Source organism: Rhipicephalus sanguineus, chromosome 7, assembly GCF_013339695.2.
Source record: "Rhipicephalus sanguineus isolate Rsan-2018 chromosome 7, BIME_Rsan_1.4, whole genome shotgun sequence".
NCBI classification, from domain to species: Eukaryota; Metazoa; Arthropoda; class Arachnida; order Ixodida; family Ixodidae; genus Rhipicephalus; species Rhipicephalus sanguineus.
The window spans coordinates 134,352,934-134,366,570 of NC_051182.1; the positions used below are offsets into that span (position 1 = coordinate 134,352,934).

Below are 13,637 nucleotides of genomic sequence, written 5' to 3' on the forward strand. Positions count from 1 at the left end.
CTCCCTACACAAGATAAGCGCGCACACAGGCGACCACAACCATTAGGGCAGAGTGCACGGAGGTGCGCGCGCAACGCTACGAGCGGGGTGATGACCTTTAAAGCGCACCTCTCGCGCACTTCGCGCCGTCTCGCTGGTGAGCAAGAAATCACGCTGAAGTAAAGTGTATATAAATAGCTCGCCGTTAGCATGCTGAAAGACTCTTTGTGGCCTAGCCGTCTAACGCTGCGGAGCGAGAGGTCGCCCATTCGATTCCACGCGTCGGAAAGTATTTCTGAATTATTTGTCTTTGTGGCTTTTATATATTTATTAGGGGTGTGCGAATATTCGAAATTTCGAATATTTTTCGAATAGTGTTTGCTATTCGATTCAATTCGCACTGGAATTTTACTATTCCAACTATTCGAACTTTCCAAAAACAAATACAGTCAACGTCAGACAGAAAGTGCCCCCTTCAGATTTTCAATATGCTTCACCTCATTACACTCTCGTATTGTGGCAAAGCTGCCTTTCAAGCTCCGTTACGGTCGTACGTAGCCAAGACACAGTCGACGTCCGATTAGAAGTGGTCCCTAGATTTTCGATATGCCTCACCTGATCACACCCACGCATTGCGGCAAAGCTGCCTTTCAAGCTCTGCTACGGTCGCAAGTGTATTAATTCAAGAAAACGCTGGTTCCAACATGGAGATGAAAGATGTGGCAGAGGTGAGGGCTCAATTAATGCTGTTTTGGACCTGAAATTTGGGCAGGAAGTTTGAAAAATTGGACGCCGAAGCTTTTTAGCATCCAAAATTTCAGATGTTATTATATATCGATGTCTACGAGGCAGATTTGGAACTCCGGACTTGAAGGGAGCACACCCTTGTCCGCCACATCAGTAGAGCCTCCACAGAAGTTCAAAGAGGCTGAGGAAATGGCATCTTTGCCTATCACATGTAAAGCGTTGTCGGCAACACTTTGGTTGCACCAAATCATGTACGTAAATACAATTTGGCCTCTACATTGCGCTTCAACCTAGCGAAAAGAAACACTTTCATTTTGCTATCTCATATGAATATGCTTAGGAATCCTCTCCAACTTTTTTTCTGCAATTTCGCTTCGAAGTATTAGAAAAATATTCTAGAAATATTCGAAAAATATTCGATTCGATTCGCACTCACACTTCAATATTCGAATTCGCTTCGCACCCAAAATTTTGCTATTCGCACAGCTCTAATATTTATATATACACATATACATATACGGGACATGACGGTGACACTGATGGCAAAAACCAGGCGAGAGTGTCCATATAATTGCTATCGCAATAAAAGAAAAGTAGTTGGTTAGGCAGGCACAGGCAAAGCTCTGCTTGCCCCCCATTTTCCCGGTAGAGGAGCTCCTGACTTTTTCTTTTCCCACATTTTATGTCATACGTAAATTAAACCTAGGGACACTTATTTTTCTGTTATAGTTATGTCAAACAAGGGCTTACGTTTTTCTCCGTTCTCGCGCGCGTGCGTTTCCAGAGATTCGTGCCAAACTGAACGATGTTGAGAAGACCCTCCGGGACACGAGCAACAAGTTCAACCTCCCGCTCATCTCCGACCCAAAGGCCCTGGACGTGTCGTCCGTCAGGGATGTGTTCGAGGACGCCCAGCCGTACGTCACCTATTACGGCTACGTCACTCTCGCCATTGCCTGTGTGCTCGCACTCGTGCTCGCCTGCTACGTGCTGGGCATGACGTGGGGCGGCTGCGGATCCCGTGAGGGCTCCTGCAACCGCAAGACCGGTGGGAGCTGCTTGACGACTGGCGCGGTGCTTTTCGTGCTGGCCTTCTTTATTCCCATGGTGCTGTCAACGCTGATCCTGGCCGTGGGTATCGTTGGGCAGCGGGGCGTCTGCGACGTCGCCCGCGACCCTGGCAGTGAGCAGTCCACCGCACTTGTCGGCCGAGTCGCCCAGGTGGCCACTCAGCAGTTGGCAAATGTCAATGCTACGACCATCGAGGACATCGTCAAGCGCTTCAGCGAGTGCCGCAATAAGTCCTACAGCCTGTTCCAGCTGCTTGGCAAAGAGCTGGTGATGAACATCACCCGCGGGGTGGCCGGTGATGACCAGAAGCGATCGGTCGACTGGCTGTGGGGCGAAGGCGACGTGACGCAGATCGACATCAACGCTGGCGTCCAGGAGTTCGAGAAGACGATCAACGGCATCGATGTCGACAGTGTCTTGCCAAAGGATGTTGACGACAGGATCGCGCAGATGCGGAGCTTTAATGTCAACACGAAGGACCTTTCGGATTTGGAGGCCAAGGTATGGTTTGGAGTTCTGCACGACATTGGGTATTTTCAAGTACGAGGTTGTGGTAAACTATTGTTTCTGAGAGCAGGTTGGAGGGTGAAAGCATGACATGACTGCAAATGTTTACAATCACGATATTTGGGAACTTGATTTTCGAGGCTGCATTTACCACTAAATTGCCTTTAAATTTGAACCTGGAAGTGTTATTGTATGCCCCATCAAGCGGAAAATCTGGCATCCATCCCGCGAGTGGCATTATCGCTTGGTGGCAGGGAAACTCGTAGGACCAAGTGGTGACATTATCTCTTATCAAAGTGATGGCATCTGTGGGGATGTCATACGATAAGGTCACGTGATACGGACGTTGATATAGTCGTCACACCTGGGCAGACTACGCTTTTGCGTTCGGTGCAGTTAAGGAGATGTGAGAGCCTCTGTAACTTTTTATTGCCATTGCCCTTTTTTTTCATCGCAGGTCAGTGGCGCCCACCTTGGGTTCAACTTGAAGGAGGTGTTAACTAAGATGGAGGAATTCAAGTCTGGAAAGTCTGGCGAGGTGAGCCACCTTCTCGTCGTGGGTTTGTTCTCGACACCACCTGTTAGAATCTCGCAAAAGCTTCCGATGCGAAGGAACTGCATGGTTGTCGCGAGCAGACACTTGATAAAGTTGCAATGACCTAACACGCGTGGCACTACCATCATGAAGATCACATGCCTTGTCAAGCAGATTTTAAATGACTGGTAGATGTGGACCTTGTTGCATTCTAGGAGAGCAAAGACTGGATATGGCAAGTTCGTAGAACCACCTTACTAGCATGCATTGTTGCTATTATGTTAAAGCAATGTTCGCTGCATTGCAGATGCAAACGTTTCCTTAACGTTGCAGTTGCAATGTTAATATCGCAAACGATCCAGCAAAAATTGGTGCTACTAGGATATTACCAATTCCATCAGCCTAAGAACTTACAAGCATGGATATGTAGACCTTTCCACAGAATGTTATTAGACTTTATTCACAAAACCAACTTGTTTGTTTACGTGTGAGGCCTCTTGCACTCTCTTGCAACTCATTTATTTCTAAAAGCAACCTTCGAATAAAAAGAAAAAATGCGGAAAAATATGTTTAAATTCACGCCTCGCTTCCTTAGCAACACTTGGACATTCTTGCTAGGTTTGGAGCATGCAGGCTTGACCTTTTTTCTCTGTTATAGTAATCAACCCCGTACCACAAAATTTTAGGGAAATATAGTTTCTAAAAAATATGTTATTTTAAATTTGATTTTTTTACTGGGAATTTAATTTTTAGCTGGGAAGTTGCGGCAAATTTAGGTTATCTTGAATCATTTTGGATAGGTTATGAAATATTTCACCTGTGGCATTATTATCATTAAAGGGCCCCTCACCAGGTTTGACAATTTTGAGCTAACGAGCGCAATGCATACACTGGGCGTTCACGATCACGTCTGCCAAAATTTGCAACGCTACGCACCGCGGAAATGGGTGAAATTTCAAGGTGAACGCTGCTTGCCCTTCCTCTCGCGGGCACGCGCTTTAGAGAATGAGGGGATGACGTACATGAGAAAATGGCCCTGCGTAGATGGTAATGCTGTGACGTCGCTCCTCTACGTAGACGACTGTGCTCTGACGTCGCCAACAGTAGCACGTGATGCTGTGATAATTATTTTGACACGGCATGTGTAGTTTGTGTAATTTGTTGCTTGAATAGATTAACCCCTTCAGGGTTTTCGCCGTACATGTACGGCAGAAGCTTCCTGGTACCAAAGGGTTTTCGTCGTACATGTACGGCATAGCGTTTATTTTTAAAACGCGCGCCTTTTTCAATCATTTCTTTTGTTTGGCCTGTGCTTCAACACTTTGGGAATATGTGGAATTTTTTTCATGCGCCGATGTCTCTCCGTTGTATTTTTTTTTCGCTTCCCAAAACGGCGCGCCGCCTATTGCTTGCCCACCCGAGCGCGTTTGCGGTGCAGCTGGTTTAAAGTGCGCGCCTTTTTCGATGATTTCTCTTGCTTGGCATGTGCTGCCACGCTTCGGGAATACGTGGAATTTTTTTCATGCGCCGATGTCTCTCCGTTGTTGCTTTTTTTATGCTTCGCAAAATGGCGCGCCGCGCGCCGGCTATCGCTTGCGCAACCGAGAGCGCCCGCGGCGCGGTTTGGTTTCAAACGCGCGCCTTCTCCCTTTTCTCTTGCTTGGAATGTGCTGCCACGCTTCGGGAATTCGTGTAATTTTTTTAATGCGCCAATGTCTCTCCGTCTTTTTTTGTTTTCTTTGCAAAGAGGCGCGGCGGCTTGTAGTCTCGCATCAGAACGCGCGCACGCGGTCCGGCTCGTTTCGGTTTCGTCCTTCGGGTGGTTTTCGCTTCTTGCGCCCGCAGAGCGGATGGCTGTTTGGTTTCTAATCTCTCAAAGGGTGACCGCTTGTTACTCTCTCAATTGCACTCCGGCGCGCGATTACATCTGTTTCCGCGCGGCGCTAAATTACACAAACGACGCCGCCGTGATTGCGTTTCCTGTTTTGGGTTCTCGGAAAAACTAACTACGTCTTGTTGGCGATAAGACGAAGTATTACTGTAGCTTTTTCACTCGTTTTGCTTTCCGGACGGGCGCAGAACCATAGAGTTTTCTTCCGTGCGCTCACTAACGCAGTTCGCTCACGCTATGGAAGCGCGCGTCGGTTGCGCTGCTGCCGGTGAGTCGAGCAGCGATTCTTCCGATGCGGACTATTCCCCAATTGCCGATCAGAATCTGATTCATTGGATTTCAGTTCGTCAGACGAGGAGTTTTGACGAGTTCGGACTCCGATGACGATCAAGGAGCGACATCTGAAACGCGTGCGCGGGGAGCCATGCTTCAAAGACTATCACACGCTGAAAAGTTTTTAGTGTTTGAGCACGAGCGTTTTTAACCGGAAACGTAGTCTGGTACGCTTATTTCTGTATGTTTGTGAGCTATGTTTAATACAATGCATAATTTTTATTCATAAAAAACTGTGAAGCTTCTTTTTTTTAGGATTCTGCTTGATTTTACTACGAATAAACCATATGTATGTAGCAACAAAACTGATTTTTTTGTCACTTTACGGTCACGAAAAAAAAATTTTAGACAATTTTTTTCTTAAATAGAATCGTCTGAAGAATTTATTCAGCAATAAAAAAATTACACATTTTTGGACTGGATTTCGCGAAAAAATTCGACCCTCAAAGGGTTAATAAAACTTGAGAGGAATAATGAGAAACACAAAGAGAATGTGTGCGTCTTTTTCATTTTTTTTCGTGAATTGCAACGAGATGCGGGGCTAAGGTGCCTCCCTTTCCCATGCGTTCGTGTCCCCGCGGTTAGCGCATCGAGCAGACGCCAGCCCTGGAAACGAAAGTAATGTTCTGGCGCGTTCGAGCACTCATTATGCTCGTTTATTCTACCGCGTCCAAGTAAACGTTAATGTCGCACTGGCTCATGATACCGCCACTCTCGTGCCTCAACTTTCATGCCCGTCGCGCAGAAACAGGCAGTACACCACAGAGAACGCCGACAAAACGCCCATGGCCGCTACGTAAAAAAAAAGGTAGCAGTCGTGCAACGCCGCTCGCGTGCTAGGGCTGGCTCGGGCACGCCATGCGCATGTGACCATGCATGCGCATGACGTGTTCTTGCGTATGTGTCAAGTGAGGAGGGCAGGGAAGGGATTTGGCTTGCGAAGGCTGCACGGGGCGAGTGGCAAGGGTTTGAAACTCGCCTCCTCGCATCATGGTTTCGCGCCGCTACAAATTATTGTTTTTCTCAGCTCTTAATGAACCGATTTGAAAAATTCTTGCGGCATACTGCTCTTCATTCGGCACACAAAAACTTCCAGCGTCTAACTAAAATTTGCTATATGGCCTGGTGAGGGGCCCTTTAAGCACAGGCAGCATCCATGTTAAAGTGATAACGACACGAAAATTTTCAGGTTTTTTTTTTCGTCAAATGAAAGGCCAAGCCCTCAAAAGCCTGGAAAATGTACTGGCGGGTGTCAGTTCACCCTGAAAAAGTAGTTATAGTATGTTTCTAAAAGCTAATTTCGGTTCCTACTTCACCCTGACATCAGAACACGGTACGAGCTTCATGACACGTGCTTGCACAAGATATCTTGACGTTTCCATGGCCGCTCCGCTCCATGGCTCCGTTGGTGACACACAAGCAGCCATTTTGAATGTTTTTGGGGTTGCACAATCGGCCAAAGTGAATGTTTTGGTGCATGATTTTGAATGTTTTGGTAGATGACTTCATCACGACTAGCCGTACTGGAGTGTGAAGTCACCTGAACTGACGCCGTAACTTGACGTCACAAGTAGTGTCGATGTCAGTCGATGCAAAAATTGAATTTAATGTCGAATTAAAATATTTTATCACCGTTTCCTATGCTTCATACTTTCTCAGAGCCGTCTATGTATGCTGGAGATTTGTATGGCAGAGTAAACTTATGTTCAGAAATTGGGGTCAGTGCCCCTTTAAAAGTGTCAACATTCTCTTGATTTCTAGGTGGTGTTTTGTTCTTGCTTTCGAAGAGTGTTAATCTTTTTATTGAGTTTTTATGTGCGCTTAGTAACAAATTGATCCCTGCACTTTGTGTGATTGGCTCATTGAAGGTGTTGACGCTCCTGGACAATGTGACGAAAGAACTCGAGAAGCTTCAGGGATTTGTCGAAACCCTCGAACAACTCAAGGTAAGTTCTATCAAGATTTCAATCACCGCTATTGGGACGGGCTGAAAACAAAATACTACAGATGGTGACATCATCTTGACGTTACGTTCCCGCACGAATGGTCCGTGACATTGTTGATTTTCATGGCTTGTGCTATGGTCTGTGTTATTCCTTATTGGCAGAAATGAATCATGTTGTGTTCTGAGGGAGCCAGAGACTTAACATAGCAAGCTATGAAAAAATTTTTTCGGCAAATGTGGCCACTATACAAATAAAGACCTTGAAAATCAGTGTCATCATGCCGACTTTTAGGTACTGTAGTTTCGGCGGGAAATTCGAAAATGAAACTTACTTTCATTTTCTCTTCTAGCAACGAACCTGTGATGGCAAAATGAACTACAATGTACTTCTAAAAGAATAATTTAGCATACTAAACTGATTTAGTGTGCCATTCTAGCATCCCTTTAGAATGTAAGAATTTTGCCATATTCAGTGTTATGGGTGCTGAAAAAGACAGCTATTTTGTTCATGCGCTTCATTTTCAGACAAAATTTGATGTGGAGGCTGCCTCACTTTTAGGCATTCTGAAGCCGCATTCCTTTATTTTGTGCTATCTTAAAAGGGTCCTGAACCATGCCTCGTGCTTAGTAAAAATGCACATTCTGTGGACAGCCAACAATGCTATGATCAGCTTGGCCACATCTTGCAGTCACGGGTGGCAAGGAGTGTTTACAAGTAGAGCACAAGTTTGCCGCTCTCTCAAGTATCCTCTCTTCATACCCATCCTCACTCTCTTGGCTGGACGGGGCACCAGCTCTAGGTTGTCATACAGCAAAAGGCTGCTATTGGCCGATAGCTGACATAATCAAGAGCACCATTTCGATCAAATATGCTTCATGCCACGAGGTGCAGCCTCATGCCGGCATTGCACTCTGTAGTGTGCTAAAATTGCACAGCATCAACACTAGTGTGCACCAAAATCACACTGGGAGAGAGCAATTGCATTTCATGACGCGCGCATGACTTAGCTTCTTTCTCCCATGTCATCACCCTCTGTGTAGTTTCCAGCGTACTTGTTGGGAAGTGTGCTAAAATTACACAGCAGCAACACTAGCGTTCACCAGAATTGCACTGGGAGAGACCAGTCGCATTTCATGGCGCGCACTTACGTAGTTTACTTCCCCTGTGTCATCACCCCTTGCGTAGCTTCGAGCGTATTCGTCGGGAAAAAAGAAGGAAAGCGTTTAAAGCATACGACATATCCCTTTACCCCTGCTCATTCTTGATACAAAAATTTTTTGCACCGATCGATTCGTAATGCACTGAACTCTTATACTGAGCTTATTTAATGATTACTTGGATAAGTGATTCAGGACCCCTTTAAGTACTGTTGCAGCTTGTTTTTAAATGCCAAAGTCGTATCTTTTTGTGCCCCTTGATAATACAGTACTTAATTACAGTGTCTTAAGGGGCTAATTGGTTCATTATACTTGATTGCTACATGCTCAAAATCGGGTAATGGGACACCACAAAAGCAAGAGACACTGAAAGATAGAGTGCATTGTTTCTGTGTTTCTTCTTTTGTGGCATCCAGTTTGCCAATTCTGTGCGTTTAGCAATCTATTATTACAACAGTACTAACCGTATTCTTTACATTCTGTGTGTGTGCACTTGTTTTTTAGGCGGTAGTGAAGCCATCTATCGAACAAGTGAAGATCCTTCTGAAAATCAATGACATGGACCTGAATGTGAGTACATGCGTGTTTATACATCTCCACATTGCTGAGGCAAGTTAGTTAACATCTCCATGCCAATGTTGCGAGCATTTTTGTAAGTCATTTCTTTTTAATTGCATACCATATTTGCATGATTCTAGCGCATCCCAGATTGTAATGCGGAGGTAATATTACGTTAGGAAAAATAAAAAGAACGATGCAGATTCCGCTTTTCCCCATCACCGCCCGCCTTCCTATGCTATAGCTTGCTTTCTCGTGCGGATGCACCCTACAGCACCAATTTCACAGGCTAATTTAGCATACTAAACTGATTTACCGTGTTACTTTATCATTCCTTTAGAATGTAAAAATTTTGCCAAATTCTGTGTTACGGGTGCCGAACCTACGCAGCTGCTCGTATTGTTGATGCTTTTGCTGATGCTGATGATTAAATGTGTCTGAGTGCTTTGTAAAGGGTGGGCCTTTGAAACACCCACTCATTGTGCAATTCACATGTTTTACGCCTGGCACGATTCTGTGCTTCTAGTACACTCAAACCTCATTATAACAGTCACATCTGCCACGAAAATAACTTTGTTATATCCGAAAATTCGTTATAAACATTTATTTGTAACACTGTATCTATGTCAAGACTATTCTTCATTTACTTCGTTATAACTGATAATTCGTTATATCCGAGTTCGTTATATCAGAGGTTTGAGTGCACTACGCGATGTTACATGCGTTAAGGAGACTCCTCCCACTACACGACATTCACCTATGTACGCTTGTGCGTAAAGAAAGGCTAATCAGGGCGATGAATGTTTTAATGGAAAGCAAAGCATGTATGTTTTCAGGTATCGGTTTCTTGTTTTGTTATTTGTTTACCATGTCGGGATTCATGCAAGATTATGTACCATATATATTCATTGTAGTATCGTTTTCTTTTACTACTTTTCAGCATGATCATAGCACACACCTTTGTTATTTGAATCATATTGTATATGCAATTTGTATCTATTGCATTGATGTGTTATAGTGATAGTAGGTTTGTGGCCAAATGCTGACCCAAGTCCAAGATAAAGGGTGTTGTGAGAGCTTTGTCCAGCTGCCTAAAAGCGACTTTTTTTTTTCTCATTCGTCATGAAATAAACATCTATTATATTCTGTTGTGGTGCTACCATTTGGCGTTTTATGGATGATGGAAAAAAAGACTAATAAGCACAAATACTTTTGCTTTAATTTTGCATGTTGCTTTTTCACATTCACGTCGATGCTTACAATGATCTCCCACTTGTCGTTTGCTGGGAGCTACAGGTGCCTGCATCAGTTTCTTTTCCACGTGCTATAGGTCTACGCCGTCAAGATAATCGATGAAGCCAAAACGCAGCTGAAAAAGGACGTCAACAAGACCATCGAGTCAGCGAGAAAGTACAAGGACAAGTTTATCGAGATGGTCCACGAGTACCTGAACCACACCAGGAGAGGGGTAAGTTCCGTTCGCTCCACTTGCCGCTGGACGTTTTGCTGTCATTGTCGTCGAGAGCCGACATGCAGCGAACTTGCATTGTAACCTTGCTCGAACGTGTAGGACTCGTTCGACACTTGAGGCACGCTTCAGTTAAAGTTGCAGTACAGGCTCCCTTACAGTACAGGAAAACGATAGGTGCAACTTTAAGGGACAAGAGAGCAGAGTTGGTCAGGGAACAAACAGGCGTTAAGGACACCTTAGTCGAAATCAAGAAGGAATGGACATGGGCAGGCATAGGCGTGCGCAGGGTTCCTCATTAGGGGGGGGGGGGGCGAAAGTTCATCACAGCGCCCCCCCACCCTAAAAAGTCCATGTATGGGGCAGATTTTGCGCCCCCCTCTTAGATGATTAGGGGGGGTGGCCGCCCCCCCTGCCCCCCCTCTCTCTGCGCACGCCTATGTGGGCAGGACATTTAGCGCGTAGGCAAGATAACTGCTGGTCATTAAGAGTAACAGACTTGGTTCCAAGAGAAGGCCAGCTTGCGAGGGGGAGATAAAAAGTTAGGTGGGCAGGTAAGATTAAGAAGTTTGCGGGTATAACGATGCCGCAGCAAGCACAGGACCGTGTTTATTGGCGGAATATGGGAGAAGCCTTTGCCCTGCAGTGGGCATAGTCGGGCTGATGATGATGGTGTGACAGGCTCCCCTGCGGGGGGGGGTGGGGGGGGTGGTTAGAGTTGCTTCTGTTCTCCGTTCACTTCTTGAGCCCCTGTTTGTCGAATGTAGTCACGTGGTTACAAAAGCAATCAATTCAATGCAGGGAAGCCGCCACTGAGACACAGACAAACACCGTCGACAGCGGTAGCGCCATTGTGTCACCACAATATAGCGCTTCAAACGAGGACCGACGTCCAGGCCATTCCTCCTGAAATTAGACGAACTCACTTTTCCGTTTTTGGAGCCAACCACAAGTCGTAAAAGCTCTTTTCTTGCTTGTGTGTATGTTGTGTTGTCGGTTGGGTCGCTGATTGATGTCTTGCAGCAGATGGATATGCTACAGGCATGTGCGCAACAAAAGATCCAGCGCTAGGCGGCACATTGGCACATGCAACCGGATATTTCTCCTTGTTGAAAAGTAACCAAATAGACTTTCGCCGCTAACATGTATGAGTCTTAAAAAGCGAGAGGCCATCAATCATTCTGATGAAGTGGGTAGAATGTAGTGATAGTGCCGCTCAGTGCCGGTTGCTCATGTTGCAATGAGCTTGGCTTCCTGTAAACGTGACGTGTGGTTTTCCCTCAGATTCTTGGTTTGGTTTGCGCACGAGGTGGTGGATCGCGCATCAACAGCGCAATTGTGGCTTCTCTAAAGGAGCCTATGCTGCAACTCCAGTTTCAGTCCAGCTGCCTGCTCTATTTTTATGGCGGAGCTAGCTGTAAATGGAACACCTGCTTGATTTGTGGTGTCCGTCCGGAAACAGAAATACACCACATGACCTCCTTTGAGGAAGCGATGACATCACGTAATGATATCATTATGACACGACAGATCACCACAATTTGTGACATTGTGATGGCGTCATCATGGTGTCACACGATGACATCGTCAATTGATACCGTCAATCGGTCAAATGTGGGCTGTTCCGGAGGCTGGGCAGAAAACTTTAGTGTAGTGGTGCGCCTTTCATACATTCTTCGGTGCATCAGTCCGGTCTAGGCGCTGCATTGGTGCGGTCGTGCGTTGCAAGTATGGGTTGACCGCTCGTTGTGAGAATGCCCGAGTTGCAGCGTGCTTATGAAGAAAGCCAATGAGAGCAGAGGCAGGAGTGTATACGCCAGATTCGCTGGTCACAGAATGGAATGGCTCCAACGTTTTGCTTGCCAGTTTACTTGTGTTTTGTCGTGCTATCAACAGCTCTTTACCACTTTCACCATTCAGGTGGAAGAGAATGTTGGAGACTGCCGGGACCTGTACCGAGTCTACAGCGCAGCTGTGAGCTCTGTCTGTGACGACGTCCTCTTGCCACTGGTGAGGAACTTTTAGTTTGTAACATCCAACGTTTTATTTGTGCTTTTGCTATTTCGTCACTAGCGATTGCACAATCAGCATGACTTTTTCAGTTTGTGTTTCAACATTTGGTTTAGTACAAACATGTTATCAATACCCAGTTTGTATAGATTTGTAAACAGAAGAAGCAAACACAGGCTGCAACTGTTTATTCCATTCTTTGTCTCTTCCTGTTTGCGAATCAGGTGCTTCTGTTTTCACATCTTATCTTGTTTTGAATGCCCTGTGTTCCTGCACAGTTTTGTATCGCAATTTCTTCTCACCACCGTTAGTGACTGATAGCAACTAAAATCTTTTTTTTTTTTTTAGATAACTGTTACGAATCGCACGAACCTTGTGTTTGCCTTTCAGAACGGCTACTGGTTCAGTGTTGCCGCATTCCTCGTTGTGGGCATTCCAGCAGTGATCTTCGCCCTGTGCCTGGCTTCGCTGTATGCCAGGGTGGACCCTGCAACTTTGTACCTGGACCCACTGAGTCCTGTGGATTCGTAAGTGCCATTTTGATTCATTATAATACAGTAAAAGATCGTTAATTTGAACTCTAAGGGGACTATAAAATTGTTCGAATTAAACAGAGTTCAAATTGGCGGGCGTACGCTAGAATGGACGGACATCGCACCACACTGCGCGGGCAGAACCCAAAGAAGCCACCACTGGACTCGTTATCGAGAACTAGGCGCTACTACACGTTTGTGGCTGGTGATTTCGTAAATTAAGTTCATGGAGCTCTAAGGGCAAACAGAATTAATTGATCAGTCAGTGATACACCAGAAACAAGCAGCGACATGCATTCATGTGGGCAGTGAGCCTTAATGTCGAAAATACATGACGAGGAGAGGATACGTGCCGCATTTGATCGCGGCAGTGATCGTCGCGCACGACAGGCAAAAAGCGGCGGACTCCCAGTCAAACTCCAACTTGACAGCAATATGGGGAAGCATAGCTTAGTTCAGAGTCTCCTGATCCCAAAGGGAGCGGGAAAGTCAGGAATTTTAAGTATGTGCTTTAAGTATACGCTTTAAGTATACGCTTAGAAGGTACTGGTGGGCTAGTTGGGTGTGCATGATGTTGAGAACAGCAGTGTGAAATTTAAGAAACACTGACCAACAAACAATCATACATGCAACACAGGCATTGACTGTCATTTTTTGTTTCTCCATGTTTCTTAAGTTTTGTTCTGCTGTTCTCAAGATTAGGTGTATGCTTCCGTTTTGAATATGGTGAGCAACGCTTCAGAGGCTAGAAACGCTTCGCTAACTGTTCATATTGGGGAGTGACATCAACTGTGCTTCAGAAGTGAAAGAAGGACTCTTCATTCTATTCCACGTCACGTTAAGCGTCACACTTCAGTGTTCCGAAGTACGATGCACGACATGGAAGGCTTGTTGAAAACTCC

At 45.5% G+C, this 13,637-nt stretch overlaps 2 protein-coding genes across 5 annotated transcripts in view; one reads left to right on the top strand and one right to left on the bottom strand.

Moving 5' to 3' along the window:
- LOC119399996 (SUMO-conjugating enzyme UBC9) overlaps positions 1–13,637 on the bottom strand; it is a 562,334-nt gene that overhangs the window by 404,780 nt on the left and 143,917 nt on the right. The window lies entirely within an intron of this gene.
- The window catches only part of LOC119400008 (prominin-like protein), a 64,106-nt gene that overhangs the window by 36,391 nt on the left and 14,078 nt on the right, over positions 1–13,637 (top strand). For all 4 annotated transcript variants that reach the window (XM_037666912.2, XM_037666915.2, XM_037666914.2 and 1 more), the window contains exons 12-18: positions 1,511–2,298; positions 2,762–2,842; positions 6,932–7,009; positions 8,671–8,736; positions 10,055–10,192; positions 12,113–12,202; positions 12,593–12,729. In XM_037666912.2, coding sequence (XP_037522840.1) covers positions 1,511–2,298; positions 2,762–2,842; positions 6,932–7,009; positions 8,671–8,736; positions 10,055–10,192; positions 12,113–12,202; positions 12,593–12,729 — 1,378 coding nt within the window. The remainder of the gene's footprint in view (positions 1–1,510; positions 2,299–2,761; positions 2,843–6,931; positions 7,010–8,670; positions 8,737–10,054; positions 10,193–12,112; positions 12,203–12,592; positions 12,730–13,637) is intronic.